This window comes from Oncorhynchus clarkii, chromosome 1 (assembly GCF_045791955.1).
Source record: "Oncorhynchus clarkii lewisi isolate Uvic-CL-2024 chromosome 1, UVic_Ocla_1.0, whole genome shotgun sequence".
Lineage (NCBI taxonomy): Eukaryota > Metazoa > Chordata > Actinopteri > Salmoniformes > Salmonidae > Oncorhynchus > Oncorhynchus clarkii.
In genome coordinates, this window is record NC_092147.1 from 67,329,173 (window position 1) to 67,344,280 (window position 15,108).

Consider the following 15,108-nt stretch of genomic DNA (forward strand, 5'->3'; position numbering starts at 1 on the left):
TTTGCAATTAATTGCAATTCATCTGATCACTCTTCATAACATTCTGGAGTATATACAAATTGCCATCATACAAACGGAGGCAGCAGACTTTGTGAAAATTCATATTTGTGTCATTCTCAGAACTTTTGGCCACGACTGTATATGTAGTCCCTCAGTGTTTAACAAAAATGGGGTTTGTATTAGTAAGAGCTGCTACTCACTGAGGTGCTGAATGATGTGGTCTATTGTGGGCTTGAAGAGGGCATTCATGGCATCAGGGTTCATTCTCAGCATGCCCTGGGAGGACCACTTCACAAAATCCACACTGCAGAGACAAGAGAGGAGAGATAAGCATGCCATTATTGACCCTGCTCTGATTACCAGTAGATTGGTAGGCAACTGTAAAAGCACTGATACAATGCACCATGAACCAGTCTTCCTTCTCTTTCAGTACAGTATCTGACCTATGATGTCTTTAGGAAACAAAACCTTTTTTTACAGTCCCCTGAATGGATATAAGGAAATCACTGTGTCTTCCACAACGTTTTACCCCTTTTGCTTGGTATATTATCTATATGGAGATTTAACACAGTGAGCTCTCTATGGAATTCATTGGTGACCCGTTTCAGGAAGCTGGGCATATGTCACATGTCCCTACTTCACAGGAGAGACATTTGAACATATGTGTCCTCAAGGGCCATTTTCTCAAAGGTGGGATTGCAGCTTTATCAACTTTCAAAGCAGAATTACTTTCCCATTGTTCCTCAAATGCAGTGTATGATATACCATGTTGTGGCTCTGAGTATCTTCTTTTATCCAGTGTAAAAAAACACTATTTAAAATGTTGCTAAATAAGACCCAAATTGAGCTGGTGGGTTACATTTACGTCTGTAGGAGAACAATGGATAAGTGGTGTCTGCCTCAATACAGTAGCTCACGTGAGCTTCTTTCATGAGACCAGTGTTTTTTTTAAATATGTACTGTATACTGTATTCCCCTCACTCTGCTCTTGTTGTAACATTTTATTTAAACTTTATTTAACTAGGCAAGTCAGATAAGAACAAATTCGTATTTACAATGACAGCCTACCCCAGCCAAACCCTAACCTGGATGACACTGGGACAATTGTGCACCGCCCTATGGGACTCCCAATCACGGCTGGTTGTGATACAGCCTGGAATCGAACCAGGGTCTGTAGTGACACCTCTCGCACTGAGATGCAGTGCCTTAGACGGCTGTGCCACTCGGGAACCCAATTAACATATCTTATAGGAGTGTATAGAATCCATCTGGTATCGTTTGAGTATTCTCCCAGGTGTTTGTGAGTGTGTGTGTGCTTGCCAGTGCACACATACACACACTCTTTCACACAAAGGCTTCTCCAGCAGAGTGAGACAGACCAAATGATTTACAGTTATGACTGTGAGTCAGAGGGCCCACAGGACCACTGGAGGCTCAGGTTTCGGGAATCTGAATGTCTTTAAGGGTCCCATGATTTTAATAAGAGATGAAAATCTGTACGCATGCAAGACATGACTGTTAACACCCAGACTACAGGGTGGTATCAAAGTGAGATACTAGTCTAGTGTATGTACAATACACTAGACTAGTGTAAGTAGCTGACTAAGTATTCTCACTCAGGTTCATTCAGTTCAAATTATTACAGCCAAGACACAAGTCTGAAATGCTTTCTTCCTGCCTACACACTGTAGTATGGACAGTAGTAGTTTTACCCAAATTAATGTTTGGTGCAGTATTGTGCACTTGAATTCATAAAAAATGACTGAATAACATTCAAATAAAGCTTGCTTACATAAAGACCCTGTATCACTCTGATATCACTCTCTAGCCTGGCTGAGAATAGAGAACCCTGCTGTCTGTTAATGAGCTGACTGAGGTAATGGAGGGGGAAAGATGGTGAATTCTGAATTCCCTGGTATATAATGGAAAATATATTGTAATATGTCGCAAGTTGGTCATTAAATGTTTCTGTGATGAAAATGAAATCTGTGCAGAGGAAGCTTGTGTGTATTCACATGGATACATACACCAAGTAAACATGCACTGAGTGTACAAAGCATCACTTCCTAATAGTGAGTTTCTTCTTAAGAATGAGCTTAAAAATCATTCTTTAACCTGTCTCCTCCCCTTTATCTACACTGAGTTTATTTTTGAGTGTATTTTTACAGGGACAGTGCACATTAATAAACGTTTCTGTAAAAGTACTGGTGTATCCAACCGGCTAATTTTCCACCGCAATCCCTGGGCAGGTTATTAAAAACAATTACAATAACAATACAGACAAACAATGAGCAGTGAGCACATGCAGAGCAACATAGAACAAGCAACACGTAGCACACAGATAGAGGAACCTAACACGAAAAGCAACAAAACAAAATATATAAAAGCAACAGTGTTTCCACATCTCACAAGCTACAGACAACATGGAACGTGACAATACACAGTTAGGGATTATGTTCACAAGTCTGATTGGCCTTTAGCCATGTCTTCAAGTTTTTTGTGAAGGTGCGATAGGTGGTGCAGTTGTGTGTCTGATGGAAGTGTGTTCCCGACATGGGAAGCTCTCACAGAGAAAGCAGATTGACTAAAGGTGCTCTTCCTTAACGGAACTATTCAGTCACCTCTCATGGCAGACCTTGTGGATCTGCTGCCATGGGTTTGGGTTTTCTGTTTAACAAAAGTACTAAGTGGAGGGAGAGTCAGGCCATTTTAGGATCTTGAATACGAGACATGCGTAGGTGTATTCCACAAGATTTTCCCAACTCAGGAGCTCATGCTTTCTGAGGATATAACAGTGATGATGGCTATTGGGCTTCCTATCAAGCACTTTGAGAGCCTGTTTGCAGACAGACTGAATGGGTTTTAATGTTGTATAGCAAGCTTGGGCCCAACTGGTCAAGTAGTATGTTAAGTGGGGGAGTATCAAAAGATTTGAAGTACAGTTTTGCTCTGTAATCAAAAAATGTCATAGGAATTGGAAATTAGCTTGGTTGAATATGGTTATTTGAGTTACCTTTTTCACCTGCTTCCGGCTGTTGAAGTGGATTTAGCACATGACATCAGTCTATGTCATGGAAAGAGCAGGTGTTCCTATTTTTTGTACCCTCAGTGTATATTACATCTGACAGCTAGGACATATTATTCAGACACATGCTTGGGTAATAGGGTATTCACTCAATAGGGAGTTGATTGAGCTCTAGACTTTCGGTGTGCGCGGTATCCTGTACCAGTCCTCTAACCCTTCTCCCTAATCACACACACACTCACTTGCTCTTGCGCAGGGCGTGTTCCACACTGTGACCTCTGAACTTCTTGTAGTAGTCGATGAAGGAGAAGGGCAGGTTGATGTTCAGGGGGTTGGTCCTGTCCGGGGCCGCCGCCCGTTTCCTGGACTCAAACGCGATCATCAGATCCACCCAGGCAGCCGGCCGCTTAATCTTAAACTGGTCGATGAAGTCGGGCCCGAAGATCTTACACAGGAGCTTCTCAAATTCATAGTCAATACCAATGGAGCCATAAGGACCGCCTGAGAAGGCGAAAATGAGTGTCGGTCAATAACAGCTCAAATGACTCAAGAGTCCATAGAACTCATAGAGTTGGTTGCATGGACCCTGATTAAGCCTACCGCTACACTTCTGCTATGAAAGTATTTTTTAGTCTAGGGGTCCAAGCATCCACCCCACAATGCAATATAACAGCCAGAATAATGTGATTGTTGTTGTGTTGAGGACACTGCCTTGATCCATCTCAGTGTAACATGCATACAGCGAGAGCTGCTATATGAGCATTGAGCAGTCTCTGTACCTGAGGCCTTATAGAGCTCCTTGAGATGTCCCTCGGGGAGCTGTATCTGATGGACCGTGAGGTCAACCGTTCCGCCACCACAGTCAACCACCACATAGGTGTCACCTGGCGACACGGAGCGAGAGAAATGTCATTGGAGGACAAGGGGCAGAAGACTATAGCGGTAGCCAATAGCGCCTCTGAAGCATGACTTCTAACATTTTCCTCTAAAAGCAGCTTCTGTTTTTGGGACACACTCAGAGGATGTTGAACACAAGTAGTCATGATACTGTCAAACCCTAAAATCCCAAGTGGGTACTAGCGACCTAGATACAGTGTAGCTACTATACTGTATCAGGGGCATGGAGGAGGGAGATAGAGGACAAACCAATTGCTATACTGGATTACAGTCCTTTCATACAGTGAATAACTTATATTATCACCATGCCCACACTGTGACAGTGGTCAGTAATCACTATGTGGTCATTTAAACCAGTGATTCCCAACATGTTTTGCTTACTGTAGCACCAACTGAATTTTGCTCTGCCTGGAGTACCCCTGAAGTACCCCTTCATGTGCATTTTACCAGTAAACATATGGTCTCATAAGTCTTTTCAAGTACCCCCTGTGGATAGGCCAAGTACCCCCAGGTGTCCAAGTACCCCTGGTTGGGAACCACTGATCTAAACAACCATATGATCCATGACATGTCAACATCCAGCTAAACCTACAGGAAGCATTTGATTAGTAGAGAAAAGTAACCGATTAGACCGTAAAAGCATGAGGTTATAAGCAAAAACTAGAAAGACATTAAGTAGAGAAGATCCCCCCCACTCAATAAGCATGTCGTTGTTTTTTAGGGTAGTGAATAACCAGCACGATGCATGAGCAGCAGTATAAGAAACAGCAAGAGCAAATAATGTAGAGAGAGGAAGGAGGGAGAGAGAAACCGAAGCGTAAAAGATTGAAGGAGACTCTACCTTCGTCCAGCTCCGACCAAAGCTCCCCTATGACATTTTCCACCAAAAAGGTGCGGCTCTGCCGTTTGCTCCGGACAGGCTCCTTGGCTGGTTATTGACAGAGAGAGAATGACCGAGTGTGAGAAGGGTGAAAGCGCTTTGGTGAAGCTGTGTGGGTCATACAATGTAAGTCAAGCAACAGGATGATAGGGTTACATGATGTCTAGATGTGAAGTCAGCGATAGAACTCTAGACTATGGCTTCACCGCAGGTACCCATCTCAGAGATTCTGGGTTGACAGTTTCTAGTGTTTCAATTCATGTACTCATTTTGAAACTGTGCTTTATCAGTGTGTTGCTGATGAAATAGTATTCCTACACAGGGAAAAAATGTGTTAGTTGCAAAGGGATGAAAGAACAAGGACATTTTACATTAAATGTTCAAAACTGGAGAATGCTCTTATGATCAGTACTTATGGGCTAATGATGGGATTAATCACATACGGACCTTGTAATCACTGGCTGAAAACACAAAGAGACAGTAGTAGTAGCATGACCACAGCGATCAAGACGTCAGAAGGACATTTCCTCCAACAGAGGGGAAACACAAAGAGGAAAGAGGAATTTTCTACTCCTATTAGCTCTCCGGAAGGCGTGAGAGTGGGGTCGATCTATGGCACCATTACCTCTTCCATCAACATGTCAAAACACAGACAACAAAATGAAGAAATAAACTTCCAGGAACGCTGTGAGTTAGCGATGGTGGAAGCTGCTCGAGTAGAGGGGCAGCCATTATGGGAAAGTTAATGTAAGGAGGAAACAGCAGCAGCTGGACAGAGAGTACACTTCTCTTCCAACACAAAAAGAGTTGTAACATCCTGTTGGAAACCCCAGCATTAGACTTGGGGATATTGACTTGCACCCTCTTCTTTTTTTCCGACCTCTCTCTGACCTCTGCATTGCTACTGGAGGCAAGGCGCTAGGCCTACACACAATCTGACTATTCATCACAGGGTTTATTTCAAACCAACTTAATATTCCATAATTATTATTAGTAAATGATATATCCGTTGGATGGCGCTACATTGACCTCACTAGTTCTGAAATCCTGTATGTGGCCTTGGGACACATTGAGCACCATTTTGGACAACAAACTAAGCATTTTACAGGAATGTAGAGATATACAGGAAACATACAAACTCTGCTAGTGTTACAGTATGTGTTCATAAGCTGACCAGACACAGCCTGAAACAGGCCATTACAGAGTCTATAAAGGAAAAACATAGGAACACATCTGCTCCAAAGAGACACCAATAGCCTTCAGCTGTGTTACAGCATGCGGTTAGAGCGTTGTAAACCATGACGGAGGCAGTGACCATTCCATCAATGCAATGATCTTCATCCAAGAACCGCAAGGCAACAAGTGCCCAGCTAAAGAGCGAATACTGTCTTCTTATTGTTGCACTGAGTGTTCAGAATCAACAATAATTGTCTATACAGTACAGTAAATCATCTCTCATCTCAGTTCTTATTAAAGACAGTATACCATGTACACTGTTGTCTTACAGAGTTTCCTCTACTGAATGTGTGGGTGAATCCTATTGAATTCAAACTAAAGCTGCAGTACTACTATAACAAGTGAATCACATTCAGGGAATATGTTATACAGATGGTAGAAATGATATGTTTGTCATAAAATACTTGGCATTCAAGGACTAGAGCATATAGTTTTGAATTGACACCTTGGATAAATGTCAGCCTCTCACCAGGGTCACAGACAACTGGAAGAATGGATTCAATCAGGGGCGTCATGAACCCCAAAAATGTAGCTGTCTGTATCCTCCCGACTGGAGGTTATTTATCTTTTTTAAAGGACAGGTGGTTCTTTTTTTCTCTGCATCTCTGCTAAAATCTGGGTAAAGGATTGAAAGGATTGGGAGTCTTATTCAGTACGTTTCGTAATTGCTTCCTTTTTTTTTGTGTGCATGCCAGCTAAGACTCGATGGATAGCCTGAAATGTAGTAGTTATGAGGTTGAGAGACTGGGAATGTATCCAGGCTAAAGACAAGTTCATAAAATTGCTAGGTGGCTAGTAGTATTACAGAGAAAGAAAGAAAAAAGAAGAAAATAATAATATTGTTCATTTTTAAACAGGACAAATCTGAGGGGGCACGTGCCCCTGTGACGTCAACTAACCAACATAGGTGTAATACACATTCTCCCTGCCGATGAGCTGTTGAACTAAAAGAAAGGGGAGATGAATAATTGCCATGCATGCAAGTGAATGCTACTGTGAGTGGCATTCAGTCATATCCTCAGTCAATAGCGTAGAGAGATAGGACTGAAGGTCACCAAGCTTCTAAATCTCTGGTTTAGATCATCTGTGGAGAACAAAAAACTCTTTCCCGAAACAAAAAAGAGTGATGAGTGAGAGAGAGGAAAGGCTTGAGGGAGTCATTTGCTATTGCTGATTCGCATGCTGTCAAATTAGATTGGATGTCATTGGATAATATGAACCAGTTCTAAGGTGGCATTATTTACTGTTTTAATGACCTTCTGTACAATCAGATATCAGTATATTTGCCATGTTAAATCCTGAATACAAAAAGTAATTGAAATACACAGTACATAGGCCAAATTTCCCATAGTATTCAATGGAATTTTAGGAAAAAGAAGCAAAGGCAAATAGACAGGGAGTGTGACTATTAAAAATTTGCCCATGCATTTTTAGTGTCTGAATATGACAATAAAAGTGATGTTAGGGCTGAGGATATTGTCACATACATGTTTTCCGTTGAAAGGAAATGTTTATGATTAATTAAAGGCACTGGTTGTTTGACTATTAGCATAAACTTACAATGCCACAATAAAAAAAAACTACAATATCACTGTAGTAATCTGTGACCTGACTTTCTCCCCTGCCAACCAGACTGAACTCAACAGATTTAACACTTTTGGAATGATAAGCATGCTTGTCAACCAATAACCAATCTATAGTTCAATATTAATTTGAGAGGCACATACTGTATGAAATCGGCACATGGGGATGCAAAATGTTATTATGGTACATGATTGGGATGTTCAATGTGATGCTCATATTGTTATTGGCCTGTGGGGTCGCAGGGTGGGATTTACCCTGGGTCATCCCTGCCCCCACGTTCTCATTGGGGCTGAAACCATTCTGGGTGGTCTTGGTGCCAATGTCAATCATCTGGTGGAGGCGGAGCTTGCGGCAGTAGATGGAGGCTGCCTCAGGCTCAAGGGCGATGATCAGCTGCTCTGGGGTGTCACGGGGAACCAGACCAGCCTAGAGGAAAGCAGAGCACAGACAGGAAATACAGGACATCTGCTTTTTCCTTAACAGGATCCCAATAAAACTAGCATTGTGAATAACTGTCCTAGTAAGTTGCTGTGGTCAACCCTCATTGCTAAGTATTCAGGGTATGCTAAGGATTTAAGATACCTCCAAATAGGAAGTAAGACAATATGGCCATCAGTACTCAAATAATTAATTTTGTAAAAGCAAATATACTGTCTACATACACTTATACAATACTGTGTAAATACCATCTATAGCTGGAACCATTTAACACAACCATAATTAATATAAAACAATCTAGTTCACTACTAAATGATAAATAGCTTTTAGGAAAGTATGGGGATCTGGGCAAGCCACAGATTTGAACAGGAAAATACTCAGTGATTAATCATACGATCCTAACATACAAGGAATTTCCAAAAGCTATTACATTTCCTCAAGCAACCACTGATTTTGCAGCATTCGAACATCAGAGACAAATGAGACCTATCGATCAACAGAACAATGGAGACCTATCGACCAACAGAAAAATGGAGACCTATCAATCAACAGAACAATGGAGACCTATCGATCAACAGAACAATGGAGACCTATCGATTAACAGAACAATGGAGACCTATCGATCAACAGAACAATGGAGACCTATCGATCAACAGAACAATGGAGACCTATCGATCAACAGAACAATGGAAACCTATCGATCAACAGAACAATGGAGACCTATCGATTAACATAACAATGGAGACCTATCGATCAACAGAACAATGGAGACCTATCGCTCAACAGAACAATGGAGACCTATTGATCAACAGAACAATGGAGACCTATCGATTAACATAACAATGGAGACCTATCGATCAACAGAACAATGGAGACCTATCGATCAACAGAACAATGGAGACCTATCGATCAACAGAACAATGGAGACCTATCGATCAACAGAACAATGGACACCTATCGATCAAAAGAACAATGGACACCTATCGATCAACAGAACAATGGATACCTATCGATTAACATAACAATGGAGACCTATCAAACAGCAGAACAATGGAGACCTAGCGGTCAACAGAACATTGGAGACCTATCAAACAGCAGAACAATGGAGACCTAGCAGTCAACAGAACATTGGAGACCAATCGATCAACAGAACAATGGAGACCTATCAAACAGCAGAACAATGGAGACCTAGCGGTCAACAGAACATTGGAGACCTATCGATCAACAGAACAATGGAGACCTATCAAACAGCAGAACAATGGAGACCTAGCGGTCAACAGAACAATCGAGACCTATCGATCAACAGAACAATGGAAACCTATCAAACAACAGAGACAATGGACACCTATCGATCAACAGAACAATGGACACCTATCGATCAACAGAACAATGGAGACCTATCGATCAACAGAACAATGGAGACCTATCGATCAACATAACAATGGAGACCTATCGATCAACATAACAATGGAGACCTATCAAACAGCAGAACAATGGAGACCTAGCGGTCAACAGAACAATGGAGACCTATCGATCAACAGAACAATGGAGACCTATCGAACAACAGAGACAATGGAGACCTATCGATTAACAGAACAATGGAGACCTATCGATTAACAGAACAATGGAGACCTATCGATTAACAGAACAATGGAGACCTATCAAACAGCAGAACAATGGAGACCTATCGATCAACAGAACAATGGAGACCTATCGATCAACAGAACAATGGACACCTATCGATCAACAGAACAATGGAAACCAATCAATGAACACATGCTGTGCAGGCTGGTTTGTGTTTCTATCCACAATACACACAGAAAAAGACAGACTACGTATAAAATCTGAGCATTGCATCACATCCCTCCGCTCTGTGAGATCTTGTTGTGGCGGAGGAGAGGGAGGAGGAAAGTTGAAAAGGGAGGAGCGGGTAAGGGAGAGGTGTGCCTGCTTCCCCCAGTACCAATAATAAATTATAAAGCCAGAGGATGCTGAGTCACTGCAGATACGCAGCCTCCCCCACCACCACTGCCATCCCCCCGAACATCCTCCCCCTTTTACTGTACCTCAATCCCCACTGCAGATATCAAGTGGTCAAGCCATCTAAAAAGCCTCTCTCCTTTCCGTCTCACATCTCTCCTTCGCCATCTCCCTCTATATCTCTCCCCCCTCCCCTCTCCTCCTCCCTTCTCCCTCTCCCCCCCCTTCCTTCTCCCTCTCTCTCCCCCCTCCCTTCTCCCTCTCTCTCCCCCCTCCCTTCTCCCTCTCTCTCCCCCCTTCCTTCTCCCTCTCTCTCCCCCTTCCTTCTCCCTCTCTCTCCCTCCTCCCTTCTCCCTCTCTCTCCCCCCTCCTTTCTCCCTCTCTCCCCCCTCCCTTCTCCCTCTCTCTCACCCCTCCCTTCTCCCTCTCTCTCCCCCCTCCCTTCTCCCTCTCTCTCCCCAGCCCATCTTCTTTGTTCACTGCAGAGGGGAGGGTGGTGTCTCTGTCTGGTGCTTCAGCCTCAGACAGACTGACACACCCATTCCACTGGGCCCAGACGTCATTTCAATGTCTAGCTCTGATTTACATTTGCAGTCCACTAACGTGAATTCAATGTGAAATCAACAAAACATGTCACCATGTCATTGAATTTAGGTTAGAAGTTGGGTTAAAAAAAAGACCAAACTCATTTAGCAGATGGTCTTATCCAGTGAGTGCATACATTTTCCCTGACGTTGATGACTTTTTGCAAATCCAATCAGTTTTCCAAGTTGTTTTAACGTCACCAAGTATCATTTCTGTTGTTGAAATGACGTGGAAACGTTGACTCAACCAGTTTTTGCCCGGTGGGATTTGACATTCTCCCATGTACTTGTACCCCCCCGTCCCCCCGTCCCCCTGCACACACCCATTCCTCCAGGCCTCTGCCCTGACATTCCTCTACAGTCTACACAGAGTACCACACCTATACCACCATGTGCTCATCATACAGCTCTGGAGCTCCCTCCCACCACTCTTCTCCTCTGGGGGGGGGGGGGGGGGGGGGACAAACAACCCTGCTTGTGTCACTATGCTGTGATGCTGTGAGCTGGCATGTCTGTATCGAGGAATAGTATACACTGGAGTTTCACTATACTGTCTAATGATCTGTAGTACCAAGCGATTTGTCATAATATTTATTCTCACAGTCTATTGATAATTCTCACAATAGCCACTTCATTCTCTGCCTCTATTCTCATCCTCAGTATGCACCCACTACCTGCTATCCCTTGTCCCACTGTCCTATCCTCATATTATCTCTCTCTCTTGGGGCGACTCATAGTGATGAAGTAATCGCTTTCCCTGTTGGCTCCCTCCAGCTCTCCTCCCTCTCCTCTACCGCAGTCGTGGACCAGTCTGTCTGCCCCCGTGCAGGAGAGAGGGAGGAGGGTGGTCTGCCCCCATGCAGGAGAGAGGGAGGAGGGTGGTCTGCCCCCATGCAGGAGAGAGGGAGGAGTATGGTCTGCCCCCATGCAGGAGAGAGGGAGTAGGGTGGTCTGCCCCCATGCAGGAGAGAGTGAGGAGTATGGTCTGCCCCCATGCAGGAGAGAGTGAGGAGTATGGTCTGCCTCCATGCAGGAGAGAGGGAGGAGGGTGGTCTGTCCCCGTGCAGGAGAGAGGGAGGAGTGTGGTCTGTCCCCATGCAGGAGAGAGGGAGGAGTGTGGTCTGCCCCATGCAGGAGAGAGGGAGGAGTGTGGTCTTCCCCCATGCAGGAGAGAGGGAGGAGTGTGGTCTTCCCCCATGCAGGAGAGAGGAAGGAGTGTGGTCTGTCCCCATGCAGGAGAGAGGGAGGAGTGTGGTCTGTCCCCATGCAGGAGAGTGGGAGGAGTGTGGTCTGTCCCCATGCAGGAGAGAGGGAGGAGTGTGGTCTTCCCCCATGCAGGAGAGAGGGAGGATGGTGGTCTTCCACTGCAGCCCCAGAGCAGTCACCCACCTCTCTCCTATCTGCAATATATCACAGCAGCGACAAAGCTAATCTTTCCCCGTCATCACTTTCTCTCCCAAGTACCTGCAGTACCTTTGTCAAACGACAGATGGCTTTCCTGTTAAGAGCCAGTGGTGAGACTATGCGGGAGCATCATTTACACTGAGGGGGATAGATGGTTTGATCTGCAACAACATTGTCGTTTGAAATGTTGAGAGCAGAATACGGCAGACAGACAGTTTTTCAAATTAAATATTTGACTGTGTGTCTGTGTGTGTATATGCATGAGCGTACGTGCCTCTCTGTGTGATTGCATGCGAGTGAACATGGGCGCGTGTTGATTGACAAGGGCCCACCCACCTTGTAGGCTGCCTCCCTCATGAACTGCTTGGCTGGCATTTTCCAGATGGCTGGCACTGTGATGACCCATCTGATGTTTGCGTTGTCAAACTCTGCACCCGCCTGGTCACTTAATTCCTGCACGGGATCACATCAAACATGGTATCTGTTTTCCCTGACACACCATAACATCAGCACTATCACAGAGTATTAAGAGCTATTTCTAATTCATAACATATACATGTATTCAATATACACTGAGTGTACAAAACATGAGCTAAGCTATGATCCCTTATTGATGTCACTTGTTAAATCAGCTTCAATCAGTGTAGATGAAGTGGAGGAGACAGGTTAAAGAAGGATTTCTAAGTCTTGAGACAATTGAGAGATGGTGTATGTGTGCCATTCAGAGGGTGAATGGGCAAGACAAAATATTGAAGTTCCTTTGAACTAGGTATGGTAGTAGGTGCCAGGTGCACCAGTTTGAGTGTGTCAAGAACTGCAACACTGCTGGGTTTCTCACGCTCAACAGTTTCCCTTGTGCATCAAGAATGGTCCACCACCCAAAGTACATACAGCCAACTTGACACAACTGTGGGAAGCATTGGAATTAACATGGGCCAGCATCACCGTGGAACGCTTTCGAGACATTGTAGAGTCCATGCCCTGATGAATTGAGTACTGTTCTGAGGGCAAAAGTGGGTGCAACTCAATATTAGGAAGGTGTTCCTAATGTTTTGTACACTCAGTGTATTGTTTTGCATAAAAGATATACCGTGCAGTAGAACCTGTTAATACTTTACCTTAAGTGCTTGTTCCTTGAAGAACGCCAGAGCATATGCAAAAATATCAATAGCTTTTACTCGCTTCCCATTGGCTGCATGGAGTTCTGTGTCTATGGAGAGATTCTGATTGGGGGAAAGAAACGATGACAGAGAAAACAAACGTTCCATGTTATCGTAAGATTTTAATTGAAACACCAAACAGACATCTACTGATAAACACTAAGACAGATTGAGCCAACATACTTGAATAGCCTTATCCAAATCATGTCCATTCATAATTCTATGGTGAAATATGTGCAATAACACTAGCCTGAGCCAATAGTTACTGGCTGTGTTACCTCCTACTTTGCACAGAACACAGAACTTCAAGAGCTTGCTGCAAAGTCATCTCAGGGCAGCCAAGCTGCCAGCCCTGCACAAGGGCAGACAGTAATAAGGGAAGTGTGTGTGTGTGTGTGTGTGTGTGTGTGTGTGTGTGTGTGTGTGTGTGTGTGTGTGTGTGTGTGTGTGTGTGTGTGTATGTGTCTTTACCGCAGTGGTGTGGAGTTTCATTTTGAACTTCTCCAGGTAGAGCCAGTGCTTGGACTCGGTTGGATCCAGGTCATGGTAAAAGTCACGTGCTGCGTAGCCAAAACTATGGAACTTCCTGTCCGGGGTCAGGAGGATGGTGGTAGGCGTCTTCTGATTGGATACTCCGGGGTCGCCGCCCTCCCAGCGTCTAGGAAAGACCACAAAACATTTAAACCAATGAACAACTGAGTTATGGCAGCTAATTGATCCATTTTTTTACAAAGAGCATATTTCGGCATCTTGTGCTTTATTAGGGGGACATGCTCCAATTTGGTTGTGGGTGGGCCTCTATCTTTAATCTATTTACTTTTTATCTTAGTTTCATCTATCTTTAATCTGTTGAAACCACCAAATATGCTCTGAAATCAAACATGTTGACATGAGTACCCTGATATCGGGGAATTTGTGCCATTCTTAAAAAATTGTTAGATTACCTGCAGTGCATTTTCTCTATTTGTGTCAAATGGCTCAATATGTCTGAATAAGGCAGAATGCATTTAAAAGCATTAATGAATCCTGTCAACATTACAACCTGAACAAAAATGTCTGCAGACAACAGACACATCTAAGGTCAATCACACAAACTAAAGTAGTGTATCCTCATCGGTCCCTCGTTGTCAGTCATTAATAGTTAAATAGTTAACCAAAAAGCTACCCGGACTAACTATTTATCAGTCTTATGGCTTGCAGGTAGAAGCTGTTCAGGGTCCTTTTGGTTCCAGACTTGGTGCCGTGTGGTATGACAAGCAGCTCAGCCCCAGTTATGTACTGGGCCGTACACTCTACCCTCTGTAGTGCCTTATGCCAAGCAATTGCCATACCAAGCGGTGATGCAGCCAGTCAAGATGCTCTCAATGGTGCAGCTGTATAATGTTTTGAGGATCTGAGAGCCCATGCCAAATCTTTACAGAATCCTGAATGGGAAGAAGTGTTATCGTGCCCTCTTCACAATTGTGTTGGTGTGTGTGGACCATGATAGATCCTTAGTGATGTGAACACAGAGGAACTTGAATCTCTCAACCCGCTCCACTACAGCCCTGTCAATGTGGATGGGGGCGTGCTCGGTCCTCAGTTTCCTGTAGTCCACGATCAGCTCCTTTGCCTTGCTGACATTGAGGGAGAGGTTGTTGTCCTGGCACCACACTGCCAGGTCTCTGACCTCTTCCCTATAGGCTGTCTCATCGTCATTGGTGATCAGGCTTACTACCGTTAAGTCGGAGTTGTGTGTGGCCACGCAGTCGTGGGTGAACAGGGAGAACCGGAAGTGACTAAGCAGGCGCCCCTGAGGGGCCCCCGTGTTGAGGGTCAGCGTGACAGATGTGTTGTTGTCTACTCTCACCACCTGGGTGCAGTCGATCAAGAAGTCCAGGATCCAGTTGCAGAAGCAGGTGTTCAGTCCCAGGGTCCTTA

The 15,108-nt window shown here is 44.2% G+C and overlaps 1 protein-coding gene across 1 annotated transcript in view; it reads right to left on the bottom strand.

Moving 5' to 3' along the window:
* The window catches only part of LOC139410830 (heat shock 70 kDa protein 12A-like), a 48,993-nt gene that overhangs the window by 7,008 nt on the left and 26,877 nt on the right, over positions 1-15,108 (bottom strand). The window contains exons 4-11 of the mRNA XM_071156382.1: positions 13,660-13,846; positions 13,147-13,251; positions 12,365-12,481; positions 7,877-8,048; positions 4,764-4,850; positions 3,805-3,909; positions 3,268-3,526; positions 201-304 (exon numbers count right to left, since the gene is read on the bottom strand). Of these exons, the coding sequence (XP_071012483.1) occupies positions 201-304; positions 3,268-3,526; positions 3,805-3,909; positions 4,764-4,850; positions 7,877-8,048; positions 12,365-12,481; positions 13,147-13,251; positions 13,660-13,846 (1,136 nt within the window). The remainder of the gene's footprint in view (positions 1-200; positions 305-3,267; positions 3,527-3,804; positions 3,910-4,763; positions 4,851-7,876; positions 8,049-12,364; positions 12,482-13,146; positions 13,252-13,659; positions 13,847-15,108) is intronic.